At 31.5% G+C, this 26,518-nt stretch overlaps 1 protein-coding gene across 1 annotated transcript; it reads right to left on the bottom strand.

The window, feature by feature from the left end:
• Nucleotides 1-206: 206 nt before the first annotated feature.
• Nucleotides 207-18,437, bottom strand: LOC126734669 (uncharacterized). The gene is made up of 4 exons (XM_050438369.1): nt 18,384-18,437; nt 13,207-13,451; nt 12,220-13,153; nt 207-335 (listed from the first exon to the last, which is right to left on the bottom strand). Exons 1-4 carry the CDS (start codon nt 18,435-18,437, stop codon nt 207-209), a joined length of 1,362 nt encoding a protein of 453 aa, XP_050294326.1.
• Nucleotides 18,438-26,518: the final 8,081 nt, after the last annotated feature.

The raw sequence follows: 26,518 nt of genomic DNA, 5'->3' as shown, positions 1-26,518 counted from the left end.
CCCTACCCTCCATTTTTTTAGATACTTCGGAGCCTTCAACATCTGCTCAGTTAGATATAGACATAGATTTTTCAGGCAATGATGAAAGACCGGAGTGGAGACCAGCATCAGGAAATTTTTCGACATTCACTCTACCAATGAATATTGGAATTTCACTAGCCTTGCAGATCTAAATGCGCGGTAAGGATGAACTTCATTTTTTTTAATTACTTGTATCCGACGATGTTATTAATAAAATCGTTGTCGAAACAAATAGATACGCGGAACAGCAAATTATTCTCGCCATAACGAATGAAAATATTGGCCAAATTCTCGCCTAAATTCATGGGTGGATACTAATTATAACGAAATACGAACATTTATTGCTATTTTAATTTGGATGGGATTGGATAAAAAACCATCACTAAAAGATTATTGGCGCAAACATCCATTATATAAAAACGAAATATCAAAATATTTGCCGTGGAATAGATTTGAGCTGCTTTCACGTATGTTTCATTTGGCAAATAATGAAGATTGTCCTCCCAATGACCGGCTTCATAAAATTCAATGCCTTGTTGATATGCTGAACAAGAATGCTTTTTCAGCATTATTCCAGAGTCTTTTTGTATCAATGAAACCATGATACCTTTTCGAGGTAAATTATCCTTTCGACAGTATATAAAAGGAAAACGACATAAGTTTGGCATTAAAGTTTATAAAGTATGTCTAGATGGAGGATTTACTTACAGCATGAAAGTATATTGTGGTAAAGAGAAAATAAATGGACAATCGGTTGCGGAATCTATTGTTATGGAAATGTTGCAACCATTGCTTGATAGTGGCCGGACCCTTTTTGCAGACAATTGGTACACCTCTATTCCTCTTGCGGAAAACTTGCAAAATAGATCAACTCATCTAGTTGGAACGATTCGTAAAAACAGAAGAAACCTACCAAAGTTTGTAGTTGATGCAAAATTAAAAAAAGGGGAAATTATTGAAAAACAAAATAAAAATAAAGTTGTTGTTATGAAGTGGCATGACAAGAGGGACGTGCTCTTCTTATCCACAAAACATACAGATGAACTAAAGGAAGTACACCATAGAGAGGGTCCTAGGCTCAAACCTTCTGCAATAATCGACTATAATAAAGCGAAATCATGATGATATGTTAGACCAAATGTCAGCTTATTCAAATTCTCTTAGAAAGTCAATTAAATAGTAGAGAAAATTGGCCTTTGAATTTATCACAGGTACCTCAGTCGTAAATGCCTTAAATCTGTACAATAAAATTAACAAGAAAAAAAATTCAATAACGACTTTCAAAGAAAATCTTGCCATGCAACTTTTGGAAACGGCAGTACCGCTAATCCCAATGAATCCCTCAAAAGAGCACAAAGTTTCCGAAAAGACAGATAACAAAAAAAAGCTGAAAAGAGGCAGGTGCAGATATTGCTATGAAAAAAACTCACAAGAACAGGGGCGTAATTATGCTGTAAAAAATACCAAAAGAGTTTCCTACTTACTTCCTACTAATATTGTTATTTGTATGGACTATTTTTTCCAAAAACATGTTTTTAAAAATATAAAATAATCTTTTCATTTTGAAGAATTTTTTTTTTTTAAATTAGTTTGTTTATTTTATAATTATAAATAACAATTTTACATGTTAAATTACTGTCCATTGAAAAAATAAACGTATCATTTAAAAACGTCATTATTTTATGTCATATTATTTCGAAAAATAAAAATATTTCCGAGCCATTCTCAAGCAAACTATTTCCTACGCCAGACCAATCCATACATACATTTCAATCAACGCTTAATGTGGCCGCCCCATGTACACATGGCTTGGAAGGTAAGAAGTTCTGTGTCCACTGGTGGTACACATGGCGCTGATTGGAATTGACTGTCCATATATGGTACACATGACAGTTAACGTGTTAAGTACTAGGGTTTTTCCGCAAGCCTGAAAACTTTCTACTGTTGTTCCTGTTCCAAACGTGCAAAACACTAAATTGTGTAATGAATTTCGGCCAATTAACACCGTACCTATTTATGAGAAGCTCCTTGAAGTATGTGTTAAGGAACATCTACTCGAATATTGTAATATAAATAAAATAGTTGTACCTAATCAGTCGGGGTTCCGTGAGAATCATTCATGTGAGTCTGTCATTATTAATATAGTTGATAATTTTCTCAGGGCCCTTGACTCTGATAATCTAGTACTTGCTGTGTTTTTGGATTTTAAGAGAGCGTTTGAAACCGTGAGTAGAGAAATGTTAATTAGGCAATTAGAACGGTTAGGTCTTAAACATAATGTATTGAAGTGGTTTTAATCTTATCTAAGTGGTATAGTTCCCCGAGTCATGTACAAAAATAGTTCATCTGAAAGTCTTAATGTAAAGCATGGTGTGCCGCAGGGAACGGTCTTGAGCCCCTTGCTATTTTTATTGTATGTCAACGATATGGTGCAGGTAGTGCGGAGGTGTAATGTGGTGTTGTTTGCGGACGATACAATGTTATATGTGGTAGGTAAAGACATTCATCAACTGCAACAGGTCATGAACGTTGAACTCAATAATTTATTCCTCTGGCTTTGTAGAAATAAACTAAGTTTAAATGAAAGTAAATCCAAGTTTTGCATATTTGGCAAGCGATCTAGATTAAGTTCTATAGACATAGGCAATATACAGATTTCTGTGAATGGGGAACGTATTTTGTATGCCAAAGAAATTAAATATTTAGGAACAATTTTTGATGCCAATCTGCATTTCCATGCTCATGCAGATTATGTAATGAGAAAATTTTCAAAAAAAGTTGGATTTATCACAAGAATTGGAAAAAAATTGTCAATGTACCGGGTGTCCAAATAAGAATGGACGCCGGCTGTATCTCGGAAACTATTAATCGCACAGCGCTGAAAAAAAAATTTCTTAAGAAAAGTGGCCAAAGAAGATTAACCTTAAAAAGACTACCACAAGAGGGCGTAACTGTAAAGTAATTTCAAAAAATTCAAATTTCGTCTAAAATAGCCAGTATTAGGTACCATTTTGAAAACATCAGAATAATCTTTATTAATTTTGCTTTAATTTGGCTAAAGAATTTTTTTCATATCTCCAATGAGAAGGGTGGGGGAAGATCATAAATAATGCAACTTTTTAATCGCCCTGTATTCAGGTTCCTTATTAAAAGTAATTCAAGTGAGTACTCGTTTAAAAGGAAATTCAAACGGCTTTCAAAATATGCACCTGTCAATGTCACTTTGTTTTCAGTGAAGTCGTCAGAAAGCGTTGTTTAACAGAGACTGGGTTATTAGAGATTTTCTCTAAAAAATTAAATGCAATGATATGATTTTTTCACCGCGGTTTCGAAGACTTAAAACATACTAACAAACCAGTGAAAACCGCGTTTCGATATCTCTATTTGTTTTCGAGTAATTTTAAAATAACCTATTTTTCAAATTTTAAATATAAGTACCTATAATTAATTTAACAAATGATTCAGAATTAGCAGGAATTAATAAATTAGATAAGTCGGAATAAGTTTGTCTCAGCGTTTTTACATATTTTGAGTCGCATTAATATACAGGGTGATTCACGGTAAATGGCCTATTAGGCGTTTTAGGCGAATGGCAACGCCAATCAATCTAAAAAAAAACGTTACAAAAATTAAACTCCCCCGACTTGATAACAGTTTATTTCAAATGCAATCAGAACTCAACGGATGCCTCTAAAATAATATATATGCTATGCGGTATCCAGAACAGAGACATTATACGAAAAAGACATTTGCAAGATTAGCTACTCGGTTAGCAGAAAATGGCAGTATCCGTTTACCTCTTATTCAATCTTCAAAATCCTTCTGACTAAACAATTATAACAAATAGCGCAAATTAATACTAAATATAAAATAAATAAACATAAAACATATAACTAAATCAATTTCTTTCAAGATGTTCGAAGTGTCCACCATCGTTACTAATACAGTCGCGTACTTTTCGATAAGTAACATGAACTGCAGCCTCCACTTCGGCAACTGATATGCTTGTTACCGCATTTCTGATCCTGGCTATCATATCATCTCGTGTTGTAGGTCTGGTTTGGTAAACGATATCCTTTAGTCTGCCCCACAAATAAAAATCTAGGCAAGTCAGATCAGGAGATCGCGGGGGCCAAGGAAATATACTTCCTCGACCAATCTACCTATGAGAAAACCTTAAATTTAAAAAATTTCTCACATTTATAGCAAAATGCGCGGGAAATCCATCGTGCTGTAAAAACATCCTTGCACGGGTTTGAATTGCGATGTCTTCAAGCAGTACAGGCAACTGATCTTGTAAAAAATCTAAATAGGTGTGTCCATTGAGGACCTCTTCAAAAATGTATGGACCAATAATTCTTCCCCCTATTATCCCACACCAGACATTAACAGACCACCGACCCTGATACTGCATTTCTCTCATCCAGTGGGGATTTGTGGGAGCCCAATAGTGCATATTGTGTAAATTTACACTACCAACACTAATGAAAGTTGCCTCGTCTGTCCATAGAATGTTTGAGACAAACTGGGGATCTTCTTCCATCATATTGCTAAACCAGTTACAATAATCAAGTCGTCTATCAAAATCGATTCCTGTTAATTCCTGATATAGTGCCATATGATATGGGTGCAACCTAAAATAACATTCAAATTAGGTAAAAAATAAAAATATTCTAGTAATAGTCAAATTTAATTATCAACTTTTTAACAAGCCTGTGGTCTCTTAAAATGTTATGCACAGTTGATTTCGTAATGCCCAAATCCAATGAAGTTTGCCTTATTCCTATGTGAGGGTATAATCCAATATAAGCAAGCACATTAACAATATTTTCTTCAGATCGTCCAGAGCGACGTCTTCTGTGAAGAGGTAAATGGATACTGCCATTCTCTCGCAACCGAGAAGCTAATCTTGCAAATGTCCTTTTCGTATAATATCTCTGTTCTGGATACCGCATAGCATATATTCGAGAGGCAACCGTTGAGTTATGATTGCATTCGAAATAAACTGCTAGCATATTATAGGCTACTTCATTTGGAATTTTCATTTTTAAACTTATTAATTTGTAGTAAAAAAAACACTTACACATAAGAAATAACTTAAAACTGACAACTGTCAATTTAAGTAATTTTAAATGACATTTTTCAATCCTTTGTTTCTGTTTATAATTCCATAGGCCTGTTGATATAATAGTAATATTGAAATAGAATTAATAAATAATACTCTAATAAATCATATTCAGAGATTCTCGATTGCCAATTATGATTTCAAGTGGAAATATGATTATGAGCTTTCAAATAATTTTCAGTAATTTTTGATAATATTCTGTCACAAAGACCGCCCTAATATTGCTAATAATATTTAAAATTTAAAAAATAGGTTATTTTAAAATTACTCGAAAACAAATGGAGATATCGAAACGCGGTTTTCACTGGTTTGTTAGTATGTTTTAAGTCTTCGAAACCGCAGTGAAAAAATCATATCATTGCATTTAACTTTTTAGAGAAAATCTCTAATAACCCAGTCTCTGTTAAACAACGCTCTCTGACGACTTCACTGAAAACAAAGTGACATTGACAGGTGCATATTTTGAAAGCCGTTTGAATTTCCTTTTAAACGAGTACCCACTTGAATTACTTTTAATAAGGAATCTGAGTACAGGGCGATTAAAAAGTTGCATTATTTATGATCTTTCCCCACCCTTCTCATTGGAGATATGAAGAAAATTCTTTAGCCAAATTAAGGCAAAATTAATAAAGATTATTCTGATGTTTTCAAAATGGTACCTAATACTGGCTATTTTAGACGAAATTTGAATTTATTTGAAATTACTGTGCAGTTACGCTCTCTTGTGGTAGTCTTAGGAACTCGTAAATATTTTCCAGCCCTTTTTTTTGGCCACTTTTCTCAAGAATTTTTTTTTTCAGCGCTGTGCGATAAATAGTTTCCGAGATACAGCCGGCGTCCTCTCTTATTTGGACACCCGGTACACAAAATTAAACTTTACAACGCTATTGCTCTTCTTTATTTACAGTTCTGTTCAACATTATTGTTTAACTTGCCACAGTATAGAATTGACCAACTGGAAAGAATTCAAAATAGAGCTATGAGACTGATTCTAAATTGTAATCGTTACACGCCTGTTGTCTCTATGTTGGGTGTCTTACATATGTTGTCTGTACATCAAAGAATTTTGTATAACGTTTATTTGTTTATTTTTAAATTAAAACATCAGATGCTCTCCGATTATATTTGTAATAAATTAAGTGTTCTTGGAGATATACATAACTATAATACGAGAAATCGTATAGACTTCATGCTGGTCAACAGATGTAACACAACCCAAATGCATAATTCAGTTCTATACAAAGGTTTAATTCTATTTAATAACTTGCCTACTAGCATCAAAAATTGTATTACTTTGAATCAGTTCAGAGGGCTCTTGAGAGAATCTATCATAAATAAATAATATTGTGTTTATTATGTTATTTTAATAATTATGTAGTTTATTTAGTTTTACTATAGTGTGCATTGTTTCCGTTCCAATCAGAGCCGTATCTAGACCAAAATTTTGGGGGGGGGGGTTAGGCCAGTGGCATTTGAGATATTAGGGATAAAAAAAACTTTAATTTATAAATAGATTTTACTAAAAGAAGATACCAGTTTAAACTAAAAAACACATTTAACAACGTTAAAATTTTAAAAATAGTAATTATAATAACAACTGAATATTTCTTTGCTTTTCCCTCGCAAAATGATTTAAGATCTCTGCGGTATCAATTATAATATTTCTATGCACGCTTAAAAGGGCAATAGTCCTGTTAGCCGCTCCTGACCAGTTGAATTACGCAAATAGTCTTTTAAACGCCTTAGCGATGAAAATGATCGTTCTGATGAGGCTGTAGATACAGGTAACGTAGCCAGAATTTGCAACAGAGTATGAATATTGGGAAACAAAGATGGATTACATGCTGATAATGCATCAAGAGCATTTTTTGGCCTTTCTGCTTGAGGCAGCTTAAACCATTTTTGTTTCCACAACTGTAGTTCTGCAGATAACGTATCTAGGTCCAAAAATTCCTCATATGGTAACAAGTTTTCCATTTTTACTATGTGTGCTTCGCACATATTTGGTACTAGACAATATAACAATGAAAGTGATTTTTCGTGATTTGCAAATCTTGCAGATTTTCATCAGTTCTTCTATAAATTGATCAAAAAAAGGAATTGCAACTGTGATTCGAAAATATTCCGCTGCAGTAGCTACCATGGCATTAGAACGATTCTGCTGTCGTGAAACTATTCTAGGTATTTTTATGCATTCTTCATCATCTATAGACTTTATAATAGCTCTCATATTCAGTCTCATATTCCTGACCTGACTAATAACAGTATTCACATGCTCAACAGCGCTAAATAGATCAAAATCCACAGTCTGGAGAAAAAGCAAATAAAGTGGACGCTCTTAACATACTGATAAACTCACTGGTCACAATAGCTCGAAGGAACTGCAAAGCTTTTGAAGAAGTTTCGATGTCTCTTACTTGTTTTAGTTCTTCTAATGTTTCAATAATGGGTTTTAAAACTTCAGTAAACCTAATTAGTCCATCATGATTTTCCACCCACCGAGTTTCACACATGGATGTTAACTTAGTCCATTTACTATTTGGAACATGTTATTTAATTTTATTTTTTAATAACTCAGTGCGCATAGCTGATATTTTTATAAAATTTGCCATAGATTTTATTGTTCCAATACAATTTCTGATACTCTGAACCTTACAGGAATGGGCAAGAGCTAAATTTAAAGAATGAGCACTACAGTGCACATATATTGCTGCTGGATATTTTTCTCTAATTGTAGCCTGAACACCTTTAAAACTTTAAAAAGTAAATTAAAAAAAATAGTTACCAGTCGTTTCAATTTTATTTTACGTTATAAGATTTTCGGGGGGGGGGGGGTTTGAACCCCCAAAACCCACCCCTAGATACGGCCCTGGTTTCAATCATCATCTTGATTGTGGCTTTATCTGTTGACTGGGTATTTTTGGGCCAACCGGGATACTGGTTACAGCTTCCTGGACTACCGAAGCGTTTCTAAGTGTTACACGGGGGCGGGGACCAATGTGTCTGGTCAGCAAGGTCAACCAAGCTCCAAATGTGTGTCATCGGCTGCTTGAAACCAAACCGACTTGATCAACCTGAGTCGACATTATTTTTATTATTATAAGGCAAGGCAACGTCAATTAACTGTGCTTTTAATAAGTGGTTCAAGGAAATAATGTTTAGGTTGAGTCTAGCTTTAATTTATGGTCTACCTCTGACAGGATAGTTCTGGAACCGGGATGCTGTTTCTGGATTACCAAGACCATCCTTGGACAAACCGAAGTGTCCTGATACAATTATGGCCAACTTACACTTTTACATTGTTTTTCATTTATGTTTTTATTGAATGTAGTTTTTTGCTAAATAAAGATATTATTATTTATTGCAAATTTAATTTTAATTAAATTTTAGGGTTTTTTTTAATAATCTTCATTTAGAGTAAATAATATTCTATCACAATCAGTCACTAAAATCCAATAAAAAATGTGAATTAAGGACATCTACATAACAGTACTTAAAGGATTGGTACTGTAGAGTACGTCTACATAATATACATATTATAGATAATATAGATATTGTATCCATAAATATACATTATATTGTTCCAACTTGATTATATAAGTATGTAATTAAACATACTTTTTGATTATACACATTACCATATTAATTTGTTTGCACTTTTTTAATTTTGTATCTATAATAATAACCCAACTAGCAAATTAAGTTTTATAAGGTCTATATAAACAACTATAAGATATATCTTTTAGGATACTAAAATTCCTATAACGTGCTACACAACAATTATATGATCCATATACAACCAAAAAGGGCCCATTTTTATAGAACAGTTTGATAGTATAACAGTTCTATTAAAAGTGTATACAACTCTTATACGACTGTTTTATGTACGTTTATACAGCTACTATAAAATGGTTGTATAATGCATTATATTTTTTTATAATGGTGTTTTTTCGAACACAATGAAAACATTTTATCATTTAGCAGCTTAAAAAAGCATTTTATTTTTTAGTGCAGAAAATTAGAACCAAATTATATTTTAAGCGTGTTATTGTGAATAAATCTAGAAGTTGTGCATTGCATTGTTGTTAGAATGGAGATTTGGGCGGATATCGGTCGTAAAAATATGGCGGGGCAGTTATAATATAGCATATTTTATTAAATCATTTGGAAGGTTTGAATTGCACAAATTTTAATGCGGTGCAAATTTTATTGATAGATTGTAGGCATGTGTTTGGCAAAAAAATGAAGCGCTTTAATTTTGGTTAAGTTTCACGTAAACATTTAAAAAAATATAATATTTTTTTTCTTAAAATTCTTTTTTTTAATGATTTTAATGGTTTATTACAGCATGTAACGATCCTTTCACAATATAATTCTCTAAATAATAATAAAGTCACTTTTTTCAATTTAGTTTCATGTTTCCAACTTAATTGTTCATAATGGCGGAGATAGGCGATACAAGAATTCCTTATTTAAACATGGCGATTTATAATATAAGAATTTTATCCCGAATAACTGCCTTAAAGAATGTTTCATTTGAAAATAAAACTGTTTTATAATGAAGAATATATAGGCACTATACAACTGTTTTTGACAAGTAATAATAATATTGAGATTCACGAAAACTAGAGGTTGCCAGATCTTATATGGTACCTAATAAAAATTTAAACTTTTAAAACAGCTGATAAATATTTGATAGTAGGCGTTCTCGGAAACACTGCTGCGTAAATCCAAACCTTACTACGGTACAGCTGACCCTGTTGCTGTAGCGCAGTAAACAATGGATTTACGTTAACGCTTTTTTAGTTAATACAGACCTTACCATGATACAGCTGAAACGGCATGACTGCGCTTCAGCAGCTAGTGTAATAAGCTTCTTCTGCTGTTTTTGTAATTTTAGGATGTTTAAAAATTTATTTGACGGCAAAAAAACTGATTTTTATTTTTTTTGGTACTTAAACAGCCCAAAATCTGCTTTTCTGATTTTTCAGCGTTCTACAACTTACAGTTAAGCATATACAAGCATCTTAATAGCAGATAATAATATATATATATAGACATTGCAAATAAATAAAATACTAGCAAGTCAATACCTAGGTACATTATTTATTATTGAAGTAACGCGCATCAAAGTACAAAAAACAAAAGATACAAAACACTAAATTAAAAAAAAGATTATTATTAAGATTTTTTGAGATATTACTGCTAGAAGTCTCGTTAGCGGAGTGAAAACTAATGAGGCCTAGCGTTCGGCTTATTTAAATTTATATTTTCCTGCAAATTCCTCTTTCTTTTCCTTACAACAACGCTTTCGCATTTTGAAAGTCTACCTGCCTGTATCCTTTTTGCTCCCGATGTCCAGGCCGATTTTTTCTTCTGGAAATAGATGTTGGCTGAACACCTATTTGCCTTTTTCTAGAAATTGGTAACGAATGAAAGAAACTCAACATATTAGAAGGCGTCTCTATTCGTTTTAAAGCTCTTGTAAGTTTAAGGACTTGGTCAATTGATTGTTCGTTTGTTATTAAGCTACGAGCTTTCCCAGTTAAACGAGTTTTAATGAAAGCTAAGGCATTATTTTCGTGACCTGCTGAATTTGCTTTAAGCAGTTCTAAACAATCTAAAAATGATTGAAAATTTTCAAATGTTCCATCAAATTGAGTGGGAACTAATTTACTTGCAAGATTAAAGAAATCTGTTGCAGTCACCATTGTTAAAATATTAGTCTCAGTTTCCTCGTCGTCGTCGCTTTCGTCTTCACTGTCTAAGACGTTAATATATTTTTGAAAAAATTGACTGTGGTATTATAATCCTCAGTTTTAATGCTAGAAAAGATTTTATTATTTTATGCCTAATATAATTAAAATGTTGTCTACAAATATTTTTCTCCAAAAGATCCAAAGACTCCCATGACTCCCTGACTATGCTTGTAAATTGATTATATAGTATTATAAGTTAATCCCTGACTTCAACTCGGACTATTTCACTACTAGGAATATTTTTCTTTAAAACCCTTTTTGATTCTTTAATTACGTCAGCCTTAATTGCTGCTAACTGTAAATTTAAATCTTCGTGTAGCATTTAACGTTAATAATGGCCAAAGTTTTAGGACTACTTGATAGTCAGATTCCATTTAAAGACTAACTCAAATATTTAAATAAAATATAATGACAAATTCCTAAAATTATTAAACTAACGACTAAAGAACATAAGATAGATCTAAATATAAACTTACGTACTTATTTCTAGTAAACATTTCTTTGCTGAACCCTTTTGACATTTCACAGCACTTTTAACACCTTTAACACACCTTATTGTTTACTTTTACTGGGACTAACACTGCAAACACTGCCGAAAATACTATAGGACACAACTGTATCTTTTCTAAACAGCAGCAAAGCTCGCTACTGAAGCGGCTAAATCTCTTCGGAGTTGTTTTTTCATGTTTCTTCTGCACGTCTTGTATATCTTCGAAGCAAACACGGCTACCAATATGCACAGGATAAGGTATAACACAACCTTAACATCCTTTGTGATATTATATTCTGCCTCTTGGACTATGAAGTTTGAATGAACTACTCCATTTTCTTCCACTTTTTGATCCGTTGACTGTGAAGTGCCCATTTTACCTTGCTGATTTTCGGTTTTTCACTTTTTAGGCACTTACTTTTTAAAACATAAACGTCACTTTTTTAACTAAAAGTTAATTTTTTTTTTGTCTGGCAGGGTCGCCATGTGAAATAAGACGTTCCTTGTTGCTGCTATCAATCACATTTTATTAATACCCAATTATATTACATATATTGTTTAATTCACTTCCTAATTAATTATTCAGCAAAATCCATAATGTCATTGGACTAGTATATTATAATACATGGAATAATACCTAATGCTTACTAAACTATTTAAGGTTAATGTACCCATGGTAACAATACAACATATTATTTAGATTGCACCATTTCCTATAACTAGAATATAATATAATTTGCTTATAAAATATTTTGAAGGTTATTGATCCTTTACAACATAGTTTTATCAGTACTAGAGGAAACTTGGTATGTGTTCTTTGCAACTTCACAAGTTGATATGTTTTTGCTTTGCTGAAGCATTTGGTTGTTAATATATTTATTTTTTCTGTTGTTTGCATAAGTGAGTAGATGCTTTCTGTGATATGATTCAAATACTGTTACGAAGAAGTCAACAAGGGCACATGCGTTGAAAGCTCTACAACGTTGTAAAACGATGTCCTTAAAAATTCTAATAGAAGCCTCAGCAAAGTTGTTAGTGTTGTGTCCTTTTGTTAGAAGTTGATTTCTGAAACATAGAATCCAATCTCTTTTGCATTCCCACATACCTTTTACGTATTTAATAAGATTATCATATAGCAAATATATTTCATTACTTAAAGTTTCATTATAAATCTCCTCTGCATTTTCTTTACATACTGAATAAAGCAGTCGTTGAAATTGTGTCATTATTATTTTTCTATGATCCTTTGAGATTCCATGGTTGCTGCTCCATAACCATCTCCAAAAGGCTTGTAATACGTGAAATATACAAAGCAATAAATGTGATTCTGGAAAAACGGTCCTCAGTGAGTTTCTCTCTGCAAGAGAATCGTCCGTCATAATAACATTGGGAAAACCAAAACCACCAAATCCTTCATTTCCTAACTTCTCACGCAATAAACTAAATGCTAATGTATAATTAGCCTCACTTTGTTCAGTATGTAAAATACATGCTAACGGTACAGCTCCTATCTTAGAGGCAGCAAATAAGAATGTTATGGAAATATTAGTTTGGTCGCACGAACCACTGGAGTCGATAAAGACAATGTCATGTGAATAGTCTCGCCTATGTGCTCGTAGCATTATAGGAGTAAGAACTATTATGATTAATGGATTTTCTTTTAATATTAGTTTTAGTCCTGCTTGACTTAAGGATTCCTCTTTTTGTCGTAGAACATCCAAAATGCTTTTTTCTTCCCGAGTTCCAAAATTAGCAGTTCTAAGAAAGAAAAAATTGTTTAAAACGAGAAGATTTTTAAAATTAATATTGACCTCCATTTTTCGTACAGGTAGTTAACTTGCCTTTCAGTTGGAATAACTTGAGCATTGGATAAATGAACATACAAATCAGGACCTTCATACTGCGACTCAATAAACATTTCATGGTATGCTCTTGCCACTGACGGTGTCATTCCGTCATCAAAATATTTAAGAAATGTGTTCTGTGTATCTAATGTCATACGTAAGTAACTGAATGCTTCGGCCACCATAACATTGTGACTATGTTCGAATTTCACCTAAAAAAATGTGTTATTTACCATTATGGTCAATTGCACCGTAAAAATAACTGTGGTTTAAATTTTAAACAACTTATTTTGACATATTTGCATGTAAATCTGTCAAAAAATTTAATGTTTAAAATTTAGACCACCGTCGGTGCATTTGTGCATCGTTGTAAAACATAAAGTTAAGTATTGTTAAGGAAATGGAATCTTTGGTGTGACACCTAATCAAAACCAAATCAGTTTTACCGCTACACTAAATACTCTATTATAGTCTGGTTTTAGTCCAGTTTCAAATCTGAAAAAGATTAAAAGTTAACAAAGAAGACTAAAAAGATCGACATATAACCACTTCTATTGGAAAGTTGGAATAATTTTAATTTTTTAATTATTGTTGAACTTGAAATCTTTTATAATATCTATACGTTTTTACCTCAGTTATCTCTCCTTTGATTTAGTAAACTAAGTAACTAAAAAAGTGATCTAGTTCATCTAAATTATTTGAACTAAATTGAGCGCACTTTCGAACTATTATTGTTCTATTATACCTAAGCCTAATGCGTTAAAATCGTTCTCCTTCCCCCTGCCGAAATCGCCTCACCATTCACCAATCACGATGGCGAAATCAGGCGAATTCTTGTTCTGCACCCCCCTTTAGTGCCATCTCTTGGTCGTCGGCGTTCGCGAATAAATAAGTGGTACAAAAATAATTTAAAACAAACTCACCTTAATAAGAATATTTAGTCCTTTCTTCAAGTGTTCATCATTTTTCACTGTATCTGAATTAATTTTCTTTATGAGTATGTCTATAGTGGCGTTGCAGTCCCTGTCGCGCATTCGAGAAGTATTTTTGTTCTTCATCTTTGATTTGGCAAAACTGCTGTGGTGGCACTTAAACACTTTTCGATAAATATACTTTTGTGCCGATGGATATGTATATCTGACAATCCAATTAGATGTCGTAGCAGCACTAAATGTTTTTACCTAGTTATTACACCACTTACTGGGTTCATCGTCATTGGTTATTTTCGATCTAATTATACAAGAATAGTCTTTATTTGCTTTATAATTGTAGTCAGTAATCACGTCTTTACCTCTACACACCGATTTAATTTGGTTTAAAATATCGTTCTTAGACATTTTTCCAAAACCGAGAGGTCGATAAACCTATTAGTAGAATCAAGAAAAACAACTGATTGACAATGACAGCGACGCGACCCAACTTTTAAAAAAAGCCGTTAAAAAGCAAATAGCATCGATCACGTGTTGACGTGATAGTAAGGATTGTTCCTTATTATGCCGCGTATGTGGTTCACAAACATTACCGCGCTACAGCGGCAAGTTTCGCTGTACCGCAGTAAGGTATGGTATATTAAAATATGCGTATTGCAACTACAATGTCTACTGTTATACAACATGAAGCCGCGCTGTACCGTAGTGAGGTTTGGACTTACGCGATCCGGTTGACCCAATCATCAGCTGATATCACATATCTTTTTTCAATAGTGTTCATTAAAGAAAGATGCAAGATAATCCGCTGATGATTGGGTTAATCGCATCAGTGTTTCCGAAAACGCCTAGTAATAGTAGAGCGCTCCATAGTAATATCAAATATTATTATAGCTAAAGGCAAATAGATAGCTCATCTAAATTGAACGCCGCCGCCGTGAATCGCTCGGAGATAACAATGCCGGTAACCCTCGTGACGTCAAAAACTACAGTTCTAATAAATGAGAATATCCAATTATCTGTCACTTGTCAAAAATATTCAATTATCACTCACTATTACGTCATGTAAATCTAGCATATTGTAGTTTGTGACGCCACAAATCGTACAACATTGCTCTTATGAAAATAGGCCATCCTCTTAGTTTTAGTATAATGTCCTTGGTATTCACCTCTACCTTATTTCGCGCATGCGCTTCAAAGGTTGAAAACGTTAAAATTTAAAGCAAAAAAAAGGCATCCTGATATCAATCAGCTTGTCGCCCGGGCCTATAGAATATGAGGGAAGTGTTCCTATTGGTTGGATTTTATAGCTTTAAAATATGTGGAGAGTAGGAGAGTTAAATAACTGATTCGTTTTCGGTATAATCTGTGCTATAACTACTCACTATACCTACCTATAAGAGAGAATGGGGGTTTACATTATTCTAAAAGAATATCGTTGACGTCATATATTTTTTTTAAATACAATGCAGGTAAAATTTTCATCCAACTATAAAATTTTTAGGTCAACGTGACAACCATGCTCCAAAAAGTTCAAGAAGGACAAAGCGATATCATGATGATGGCATTATACGGTTGTTTAAGGTGGTTGTGTGGGACTGGCGGCACTATACAACCTTTATAAAATCTCTTACATCCTAACCTCAAATGTTTCATCACTACTATTCACCTTTAATAAATGCTCTGGCCGGAGAATCACAAATAAAACATCGAATTTTGACTCTTATTGTTTGATTGCCATAAGAACTTTTAACAACAATGACATCATTCAGTAGTTGCTTTGCCTCGTTAACAAAATTTTGAAGATATGATTTCAGTGGAGGTTTAGGGCTTTAACTTCTGGAATTTCGTGAATGTTGCATAATATTGGCCAAAACTCGCACCTGGAACTTTTATGTATTGGCAGGCCGTCAATGTTAAAGTTAAGGAAAATCGATTCTATATTAGAAATATTCGGCAATGGCTTCAGTGCCTCACTAAGTACCGAGATAAAGCCATTGTGCCAGTAAGTGCCATTTTCTAAGGAAACTAGAACTATCGATTTGGGAGTTCTCAATATTGTTCGGGGATCTTTTGGTAGGAAATTTGGAATAGCTTCATTCCATATGGTAAAAAGCTCCCTTAATGCTGAATGTGTAATATTATAAGAGATTGCCCAAGTAATAAGCCGCTATCTAATTTCAATGTTTCAGAAAACAATTTTGTATTTTCTTCGTCATCAGTAGAAATCGGACATCATTTACATTATCAAAAGAAGTATCCTCAGATTCCAGATTTGGAATATCCATACTATTACTATTATTGTCTGGTTTGTCTTGTGGGATCGGAGGAATTATGTTCTCAAGCTCTGTGGTATCAGGCCTACTTCCATTAAAATTAGAACAAACAATCTCTGGATTACTTGCACGAATTTGTTGATATTTTTTCTTACAAGCTCTTTTAATATTGCCACTGCGTTTGTTAATTTTTTTCCACTGAGAATTCATTATTAAGTATTATTATTTTAATTAAATTTGTCACCCATCAAAATAAAATATTTTAGTGCAAAAGTGAGGTTACGGCATTCACTTCACTCTTATAATGCAGAAATTTATTTTGTCAGACACTGTTTTATCCTATAAGGCATTTATAATGGAGAATGTCGTATAGTATCTAAAGTTCACGTATTAAAGTGTTTTATTATGCAGTGCAATTCAATGCTATAAAATATTTATTATGCAACACTATACAGCTTTTATAAGACAAGCTTAAGTAACTATTTTATTGTGCTCTAATATAGTATATTATAGAACTCTTATACAATAGGTATACAGGTTTTATAAAATTATATTTTTGATATTCTATAAAACTTGCTTATAACGTATTATATCATTTTAAAAGAAATTATCGTATATTGCGTTATAGGATATATCGTAAAAGCCACTATAAAACCATTTAATACAACAATTTTATTTTTAAAACAAAATTATCGCAACAAAAGGCTTAATAAAAACAAACAGTCCCTAAAACAAGGCTATTCGATTGTTATACAATAATTCGGTTCTTTTAGAATTTCATTTTGCTAGTTGGGAACATAATAGTTAAAAGTAAATTAGTTAAAAAGTGGCACATATAATAATGGCAGCTTATCCGTCTGGAACATTAACTGGTGATCGATTGGCATGAATTATTCTAGAGATGCTTACCTTTTAAATTGTGTACCAAAAAGAGTGCGGAACCTTCCAAAAAATATATTGCGATAGCTTGTGAGAGTTGTTTTCGCTCATCATGATTAAGTATTGTAACTGTTTGTATGTATTATTATTAAGCTCTGACTTTTGTCGTCTAGTCAAAACATCACTAATTTAAAACTATGAACAATAAGATACATTCTTAGCTGGAACGACAAACACAGATTTAATGTAAAGGCTCGTGTAAATGAATCTAGGTAATTAATGAAATTATGACTAAATTTGATAAAATATTAGTCTTGGAGAGTTCTCATCATTCTGTTTAATGGTTCTTGGTCATTATGTGATCATAATATGCTTATATAATCGACAAAAATGGAATAAGGGCAATTGATTTCTAGTGTAATGATTCAAAGTTCGTTAAATTTTGTAGTGGCATATTTGGTTAAATTTTTACTTAAAATTTGCAACGTTCATTATTTTGCGCTGATTTGTTAAAATGAGTCATGCTAGCTAAAGAATTTTCAATGCTTGTCAAATAAACATTAAGGTATAATTTTAACTAAAAATTTACAAACAAAATGGGACTTAAATTAAATTTTTTGATTGAAGATGATAATCGTATCCAATAAAATTATGCAATAGTTTATTTTCTTGACACAAGTCAGACAAACTCGAAAAGTCTGTTTTATAACTTTTTCAATACTTTATGGATTACCAAAAGTAATTTTTATTACATTTCTTTTCCTATCCATGTAACGTCTTACAAAAATATTCACATTTAATTGTTTTCAATTGGATTTATTCATATACTTTTTAGTACATTTAATTTTTTATTATACATATTATCGTGAAACTTTTATCTCCAATTGTTATTTAAAAAAAAAATCAATATTACAACCTAATAAACTGTCGAGTTAAAAAAAAAGAATCAAATAGTTCCTTCCAGACATCCTTGGTGTGAGTCAGTTATCGATTTCCAGCCTGTCGGATTTGGACCTTATGTCAATAGTGTCGAGTGATTTTAGCCATCCTGAACCCAATTTACCGGAAGAATCGGGATCCTTGACGTATATGTATGAGATACTTCACCGTTTTCCATTATGTTAGCGAATGTACCCTTGACCCCTTCAAGAGGAAGAGGCGTAAATGAAATTTGCAGAAATTGCTATAGCACACAGCATTTTCGTCTTACATTATTTTGATGGATGAAATAGTGGTTTATTATAATAATAGAATATCAGATTGAAACGATGTGTTTATTTTTCAAATTTACAGATACAAACTTATAAATAAACTTAAAAAAATGCTATGAATTTGCAAAAAAGAAGAAAAAACAATTTGCGAAAAGGAGTCAAAGACAATTTTAAAAAGAATAAAGATTAGCTCCTGTGGAAAGAGAAGAATGTCACAATTATGAAGATACCTTTAACTATTTTTGATGATAATATAAGGTGAGTGAATATTTTTTTTTTTTGGCATGTGGCATTTAACCATGCAGCCAGTTAGAATTTTTATATTGTATTTGATTTGCCATTATTGCGTATTGCAGCATTCATTTACAGATAGCTCCATATTAAATAAAAATATACTTAAATTAGAATAATCACAGCATGATAAGAGTATACATATATACCGGGTGGTGCGTCGCCGAGCGGAACATAGGAAAACCCATGTAAATTTTAAGGAGGTCAATTATTGGCTTCCCTGTACATTTTATAGAAAAAATGTAAGCTAACTTTTTGAAGAGACCAATCTGGCAAACCCTTGTGCAAAGTTTCAAAAAATTTTAATAAGCGAATCTTGAATTATTCAATTAAATGTAATTGCAAAATTAGCAAATTTTCGGTTCAGGTAAAATTAGACACCAGCCACCAGCAAACAATTTGTTATAAGGCTTTGTCAAATCTGACGTACAGCCGAATACAAGAAATGTTTTTTTTTCGTTTTATCAATCTCACAACCATACATTCAAAGTAAGACACGTTAACATCACTTTTTTATCGAAACTTTAATTTAATATAATGATAAACTATTGAGGTTATGAAAAACGAATAATATGCGAATTTCAGTTGCAAACGCAATAATTTTATTATTTGACAAATTTGTTATATTCGTTACAATCACCACATAAACACGGTTCAGTTGTTTACCGGTTGCTACGCATATAAACGATAAGCCTTCTTGATAAATTTCTACTCACATTAAAGGATATTAAATTGTCTTTTAAACAGCATATTTCTTTTTTTGATCTGATATATAATTTTAAAAAAATATATATTTAAAGTCAAAAGTTTACAGTGGGCCGATTTCTATGCACGCAAGTGTATTTAACCTAATATTGGAGAAAAAATGTATTCAGATTTATGAAAAACCTCAAAAATAGCTCCTATATTTAAAAGTGGTGACAAGGCTAATATTTCAAATTATAGACGTGTAGCATTAGTTTGTTGTCCAAGCAAAATTTTTGAATCAATATTATATAGCAAAATTTATAATCATACAATCGGTGTTATCACTGAAAAACAGCACGGTTTTATGAATAGGTCAACAGTCAGAAATTTAACCACATTTTTGCAGAAGCTAATTGGCGTGGTAACACGACATTTTGTTAAGAAAGCTAGATTGGTTTGGCTTATCGCACGATCTTCTGCAGTTGCTTGTTTCATTCTTGCAATCAAGGATACAGTAAGTAGTATATAGAGGGTGTACATCTCGAAGTTTTGTCGTTTTGTCAGGGGTGCCTGAGGGGTCTAACTTGGGCCCATTGCTTTTCTTATGTCTTATCAACCATTTACCATTGTGCTTAAAATATTCTGATTGTGAAATATTTGCCGATGATTTTAAATTTTATACAACAACTAATAGTATTAAGGACTGCGAACTCCTTCAGCATGACCTGAATAGAGTAATACCGTTGATTGAATATTTGGGAAGATACGCAACCTTATGGGCTAAAGCGTGACCGCAAATATGCGTGAAAAATAGATGGCGATTCTCTCCAGTATGCGCGAAAATAATTTCGTCCGTCGCTTCTCATTAGTAATCGGCCGATCATCCTAAGTCGTGTGGGAGAGTTTTTGCACAGGTTCGTGTTTGCCGTATTGCAATTTGGTAGTTGTTAAAAAATTTTCTTGGATATCATAATCACAAATAGATAGATATATGTAAATGTGTTTAGTTTGTGAGACAATGGCTCCTTTAGGCAAAATTAATCAGTGTGCGTATCGTGGGTGCAATAATGTAAGAAAATGTAAAAACAATGTTCTCAGTTTTTTCAAATTTCCGATTTTAAAACCAGTGTTGCTTAACCAGTGGATAGAAAATATAGGCAATGCGGAAACATATGTTATGGATGAAAATTTATTAAAAAACAAAGTGGTTTGCGAGAAACATTTTGACAAAATATATATTGCAGTAAGTAAAAAGCGAAAGAGACTTTTAAAATCAGCTGTACCAATTTCATGGAAAGGTATTATTTTTGATATTTTACTGTTTCCTTCCAAATTAGTATTATAAATTTACTCTAAATTATAGAACCGGCCTCTAGAAACACAATTTCTTTGCCTGATACCTCATGTAACGCTCAAAGCCTTGAGAGTTTAGATGCGAAAGTTTCATCAATAAATTGGGAAAATGGTAAGTAAAGAATATTATAATATTACTTAAACTTGACACTTTATTTTTTATAGGCAGATTTTTTTAACTGTTGTATTAAAAGTACATGAGTGGGTATACTATATATATATTCTCGTGCTCGCATTACTGAAAATATTCCTATTTGCCCTTTTGCATATTTTCAAACCCTTTTACAAGTTGGTGACAAACCTTACCTATTACGACAATAAGTATTATATTATTATTATAACTATAATTATTATTATATATTACTTACATATAGACAGGATAATTCTTTTAATGCACAAATGTAAATGGACGAAAGATCTCATCATTTTAGGATAAAAAGTTTGTTTGTTTTTTAGCAAAATTTGGAAATGCCTATTTATTTTAAGAAAGCTTCGCTTTTCAAAAAAAGTTCTACAGCAAACAAATATTTTAAATTTAACAGGCCACTTAATTGGCTAACTAGAAGATGTTAAAGACGTATCACAAACATTTTTGGGCGGGATAAAGAAGCTTTTTATAGGATATTACTTTTTATTTATAGGGTCTATATTTATATTTATAGGTATATATTTATTTATGTAAGATTTATGTTCATTAATTCTTATTGGTAATGGTCTACAGGTTTCACCTATGTAAAATTTACCACAAGTACAAAGAATTTTATATATTAGATTTTTATTAAGTTCATTTTAATTGAAAGGTTAAGTTTTTCTTAATAAATATCGTAATGTGTTTTGTGATTTAAAAGTAATTCTTATGTTAAATTTTTTAGCAATGCTTTTTATCTTATAAGAAAAACCTGGAATAAATAGTAAAATAAGATTTGTCGTAAAAATTGGTTGATTCAATTTTATACGTGCATTATCAACCTCTAATTAAACTAACAAACTAAAATAATTATTTTGTATTAAGATATCTTTGATAAAATCTTTTTCAGTTGTTAAATATTGATTATTACAAGTAATGTATTTTTAATGGTATTTTCTAAATTGATTTTTGCTATAAGCGACGTAATACCCAATAAAATTAGTAACTTATAACAGATCTAAGTAATAAAATACAGTGAAAACTACTTTTGGGTGATTACTTTTCAATTTTCTGTTAGATACTTTAGTCTTTGACGGTGTTTCGAAAATCGTAATATTATTATATATATTTATAATAATCCTAATATTTAATAAACAAAAAACTGAATTCACTGGTCAATTTTGAGCACTTGTACTTAAATGTCTCTAAATTTAGCAGATAGTATAATACACGTCTTTAGAAAGTTTTTATTTGTAGATACAATTGATACAAATGTATTGCCTGGCACGCATATTCAAGTTGATATTTTGCAGCATAGTCCAAAAAATGGTAAGTGTTTGGTAAATTTTTCCAAATTTGCTTTTGTTTGCAATTAAATCTAAATAAGAAATGAATTACTTGAATTTTAAGGAGATATATTTTCTTTAAAAATTGGTAAAATTGGTAACACTTGATCTATTCTGGTCTTCGAATAGATCAAGCATATGTCAACGAGTAAGCATATGTGAGAACGATCAACCATAAACCATATGTTTCTAAATAAAGGAAGTTAAAATTTTCTTTTAAACTTTAGTGTTTTTAAAGAATTTGAATATTCTTTAGCAATTGCTCAAAAATAATTCTACACCTGTTATTTTTAGTGATATAGAACAAATTTAGCTTTAACTGGCTGGCTGTAATATAATGATACAACTTAATAAACTTTTTTTCCATTTATAAAATTTATTCCTAGTTAAAATATAAAATTAAACGTCCTCCTATATATTTAAATTCACGTGTTTTTTTAGGAAGTTTTTTTTGAGAAGTTATTAAGGATGGTTCGTTTTGAAATGAAAGCACTGTATAGCTAACTGTTTTGAATGACCCCTTAATGTTTTAGAAGATGGATAAATTGTTTTATATTTCAGATAAACAATTAAAAACTTATTCTCGTAAGAGGCTTCAGTTCACAGTTGATACAGCTGACAGTTCCAAAGTTCACTGTAGATTATCCAGATACCCCATCTTCCACAAAATCTAATATTAAAAAAAAATCAAGAGTTTTAAGTGTTAAGTTAACTTCATTAAAAAAAAGTTTAAAGTTAAAAAAAATAAGTATTTACGCCTTAAAAAGAAAGCAAATCTAGTGTCTAAAAACTTTTTGCAAATTTACTTAAAGGAAAAAGTACAGCTGTAAAAACACTAATTAACATGCAGTTATCTCCAACGAGGAAAAAAGTTTGGACGACCAATGAGCGACATTTGGCACTTTCTCTTTATTATAAGTCGCCTGGATTTTACAAGTTTTTAAGAGAAAAATTGTTGTTTTTTTTGTCATCGCTTCGTACGATTCAGTCATGGCTTCGAGTTATAAATTTAAAAACTGGTCTGGAAAATGTTTTGACAAAAAAATTAAAAATAAAGGTCGAAACCATGTCTAGAAGAGAACGAGCATGTGTAGTCTTTTTTGATGAAATTCATTTAGAGCCTAAGTTACAATATAATAAATATTATGATTTTATTGAAGGATACGAGGATTTGGGATTTCTTGGGCGAAAAAACGAGGTTGCCAATTCCGCGTTAGTTTTTTTTGTTAGAGGCGTGTTTGAGAATTGGAAAGTTCCGCTTTGCTATTTTACTTTAAATGGGCCAATAAAACAGAATATGCTGGCACAAATAATACCATATGTTATTCGGGGTATACAAAATGTACAACTTTTCCCAGTCGCTCTAGTTTATGATCAGGGCACCAACAATAGGAGTGCGTTTAAAATTTTAGGCGCAACAGAAAGAAATCCCATTATTACCATTAACAATTCTAATGTGTTTACCTTATTTGATGTTCCTCACTTACTAAAAAGCTTAAGAAATAATTTTATGAATCCAAAGTTAGAATTTCGAATAAATGGTTTTTCTGTATCTTGGCAAGACGTTGTTAAAACGTACTTATTAGATAAAGAAAGCAAAACCACAAGAGCATTACCGAAAATTACAGATATCCACATAAATCCAAATATTTTTCAATATTTTTGTCAAAAAAAAGTGTACTTCACAGATCTCACTATCCTACACAGTTTTTGAGATATTGGCTGGTTTCACAAGCCCGTATTGTCAATCACATTACGGGCTACTTTTTGCAAAAAATTATTGACTCTAAAAAACTATAGTACCGAATATAGATATTAAATCTTTAATTATTTAATTTACTCTTTATATTTACGTGAAACCTACCTAGAAAAAGTGGTCACAATAATTTATTCATTTAATAAATACTTTTTTCATATATTTTTAAATAACGCCAGAAAAAAAATAAAATGATTTTGCCAAATTTTAGTTTTTTGCAAAATTTAGGACGTATTTAGATTTTATTATAAAAGGACACTATATTGCTTAACTTTCCTCTAATTATACCACCTCTATTGACGTCCTGTATAACCGTGATGCGGGGTCTTTAAACAAAATGTTTTTTTTTTGTTACTGGGTATCTTTTTATAGTTTTAAGTATAGTTGTAACAACTGGTAATTGAGAATTTTCCTGTGTCGCTTAAAACATAAAATGTGGCCTATTTTCTATTTCTATTAACATCCTCACTCACAACCCCTTACTTTACAGATCTCACTATGCTGCACAATTTTTCAGATATTGAATCACATGACAAAATGGGTTACTTTTTACAAAAAATTATTGATCAAGAAGTTATATTACCATCGGTATTGTCTTATGAATTATTTCAATTATTCTTTATAATGTTTACGTGAAACCTACTTAAATCTTAAAATTTGTTCCACATATTTTTTGTATATTAGTTTTTAGTTAATTAAGTGCAACGGGCTTTTTATTTAAAAACTTGACCCTCTTGAACACAAAATGGAGGAAACATAATGTTTGTTGGAATTATAACTTGTATTAAACTTTGTTGGTAATTATGTAAAAATAGCTTTTTATATATATTTTTGTATTAATTTTTGTCTCAAAAACATTTTGATAAGTAATTATTTGTTTATAAAATTTAACTTTTAAGAAATTTCAATATGCCTCCACCCTTAAGTATATCACTTATCACTTGACCACCACTTAAATGACACCGTGTTGTATGTTCAAAAAAAATAATAAAAACATAGTTGGCAGCATCATCCCATATCTTAAAAAAATATCCAACACGGCCGCATAACCAGAGATTCAAGCGTCGTTAAAAACCTGACTCAAAGAAGCCAAAAGCCAAGTCCACGCAGCTAAAATAAATCGTTCCTAGATTTGACGCTTCGCGGCAGCACCACACGGTGCACGAAACTCAACGGCAATCCGATAGTCGACCGGGTACACTTTTTAACACAGGATTGCGTATCTTCCCAAATATTCAATCAACGGTAATACTTTGGGCAAAACAAAACAAATTATCTTTTAATGTTGTAAAGTGTATTACAGTAAATTTTACTAGAAAAAAAGTGCTAATTAATTACAATTATAAAATTTGTACTAATGTCTTAAAATGTAAAACAGAAATAAAAGACTTGGGGTTAGTTTTCGACAATAAGTTGCATTTCGATGCTCATATTAACACAGTTGGTAATAAGGCATTTAAGATTTTAGGATATATAATTCGTAATGCCTTTAACTTTACTAATTTAAAGACCATTACTACTCTCTGTAATGTCTATGTTTGCAGCATATTGGAATATGCCTCGATTGTTTGGTGTCTATTCTATTCCGTTTACGTACAAATGTTGGAAAAAGTTCAAAAAAAGTTTTTGCGGTATTTTTACTATAAAAAACATGGTGTATATCTGATGAATATATCTTATGAAAACCTTTTGACAGAATTTAATTTAAAAATACTTACTTCCAAAAGAACTGTGGCCTGCTTGTTGTTTACACATAAGATCGTTCATAATAATATAGATTGTTCATTTCTTCTCGAAAAACTGCTGTTAACGGTAAATATTCATAACAATAGAGATTTAGGAACTTTTTATATTAAAAAAAAACAAATACCAACTTAGGTAATACTATTTCATATTGACATATTTTACGAACCATTTGGGAAAGTTTTTTTTTCTTTTTGTTTTTTTTTTTTAAGTTACCTATGTGTTAGCTGGAGAAAAAAGAATCTATTTTTTTTTAATTTTGTTATATGTACTGCTTACATACTATGCTTATTAGTCATTAAGGACCAATTGAAATCATTTAATGGACTTTGTATCTGTAGACTGCATAAATAAATAAATAAATCAACTATAAAACAAAAAACAATAAATGATTTTTAAATAACCTTTAAATATAATTTGTTAGTCAAACAAAAAAATATAATTTAAGGATGACAATAATGAGAAAAATAAATCTTAATAAACAAACAAAACTGCCTACCTCTTAACTGAAACTAAATGATTTCCCATTGGGACATAAAGATTATAATTATTTTTTAAATTGGTCAAATTATTAAAAGTCATGCCTTTCGGAGCCCGCCTTAAAAACAGTCCATTTAGGAATGCTGGCTGGTCAATGGCTCTATGCAGCTGCGTCGTAAAAAAAACCTCCTAATGTTGATCCCT

This window comes from Anthonomus grandis, chromosome 3 (genome assembly GCF_022605725.1).
Source record: "Anthonomus grandis grandis chromosome 3, icAntGran1.3, whole genome shotgun sequence".
In the NCBI taxonomy this organism is placed as follows: domain Eukaryota; kingdom Metazoa; phylum Arthropoda; class Insecta; order Coleoptera; family Curculionidae; genus Anthonomus; species Anthonomus grandis.
This window is presented reverse-complemented; position numbering and strand designations above follow the sequence as displayed.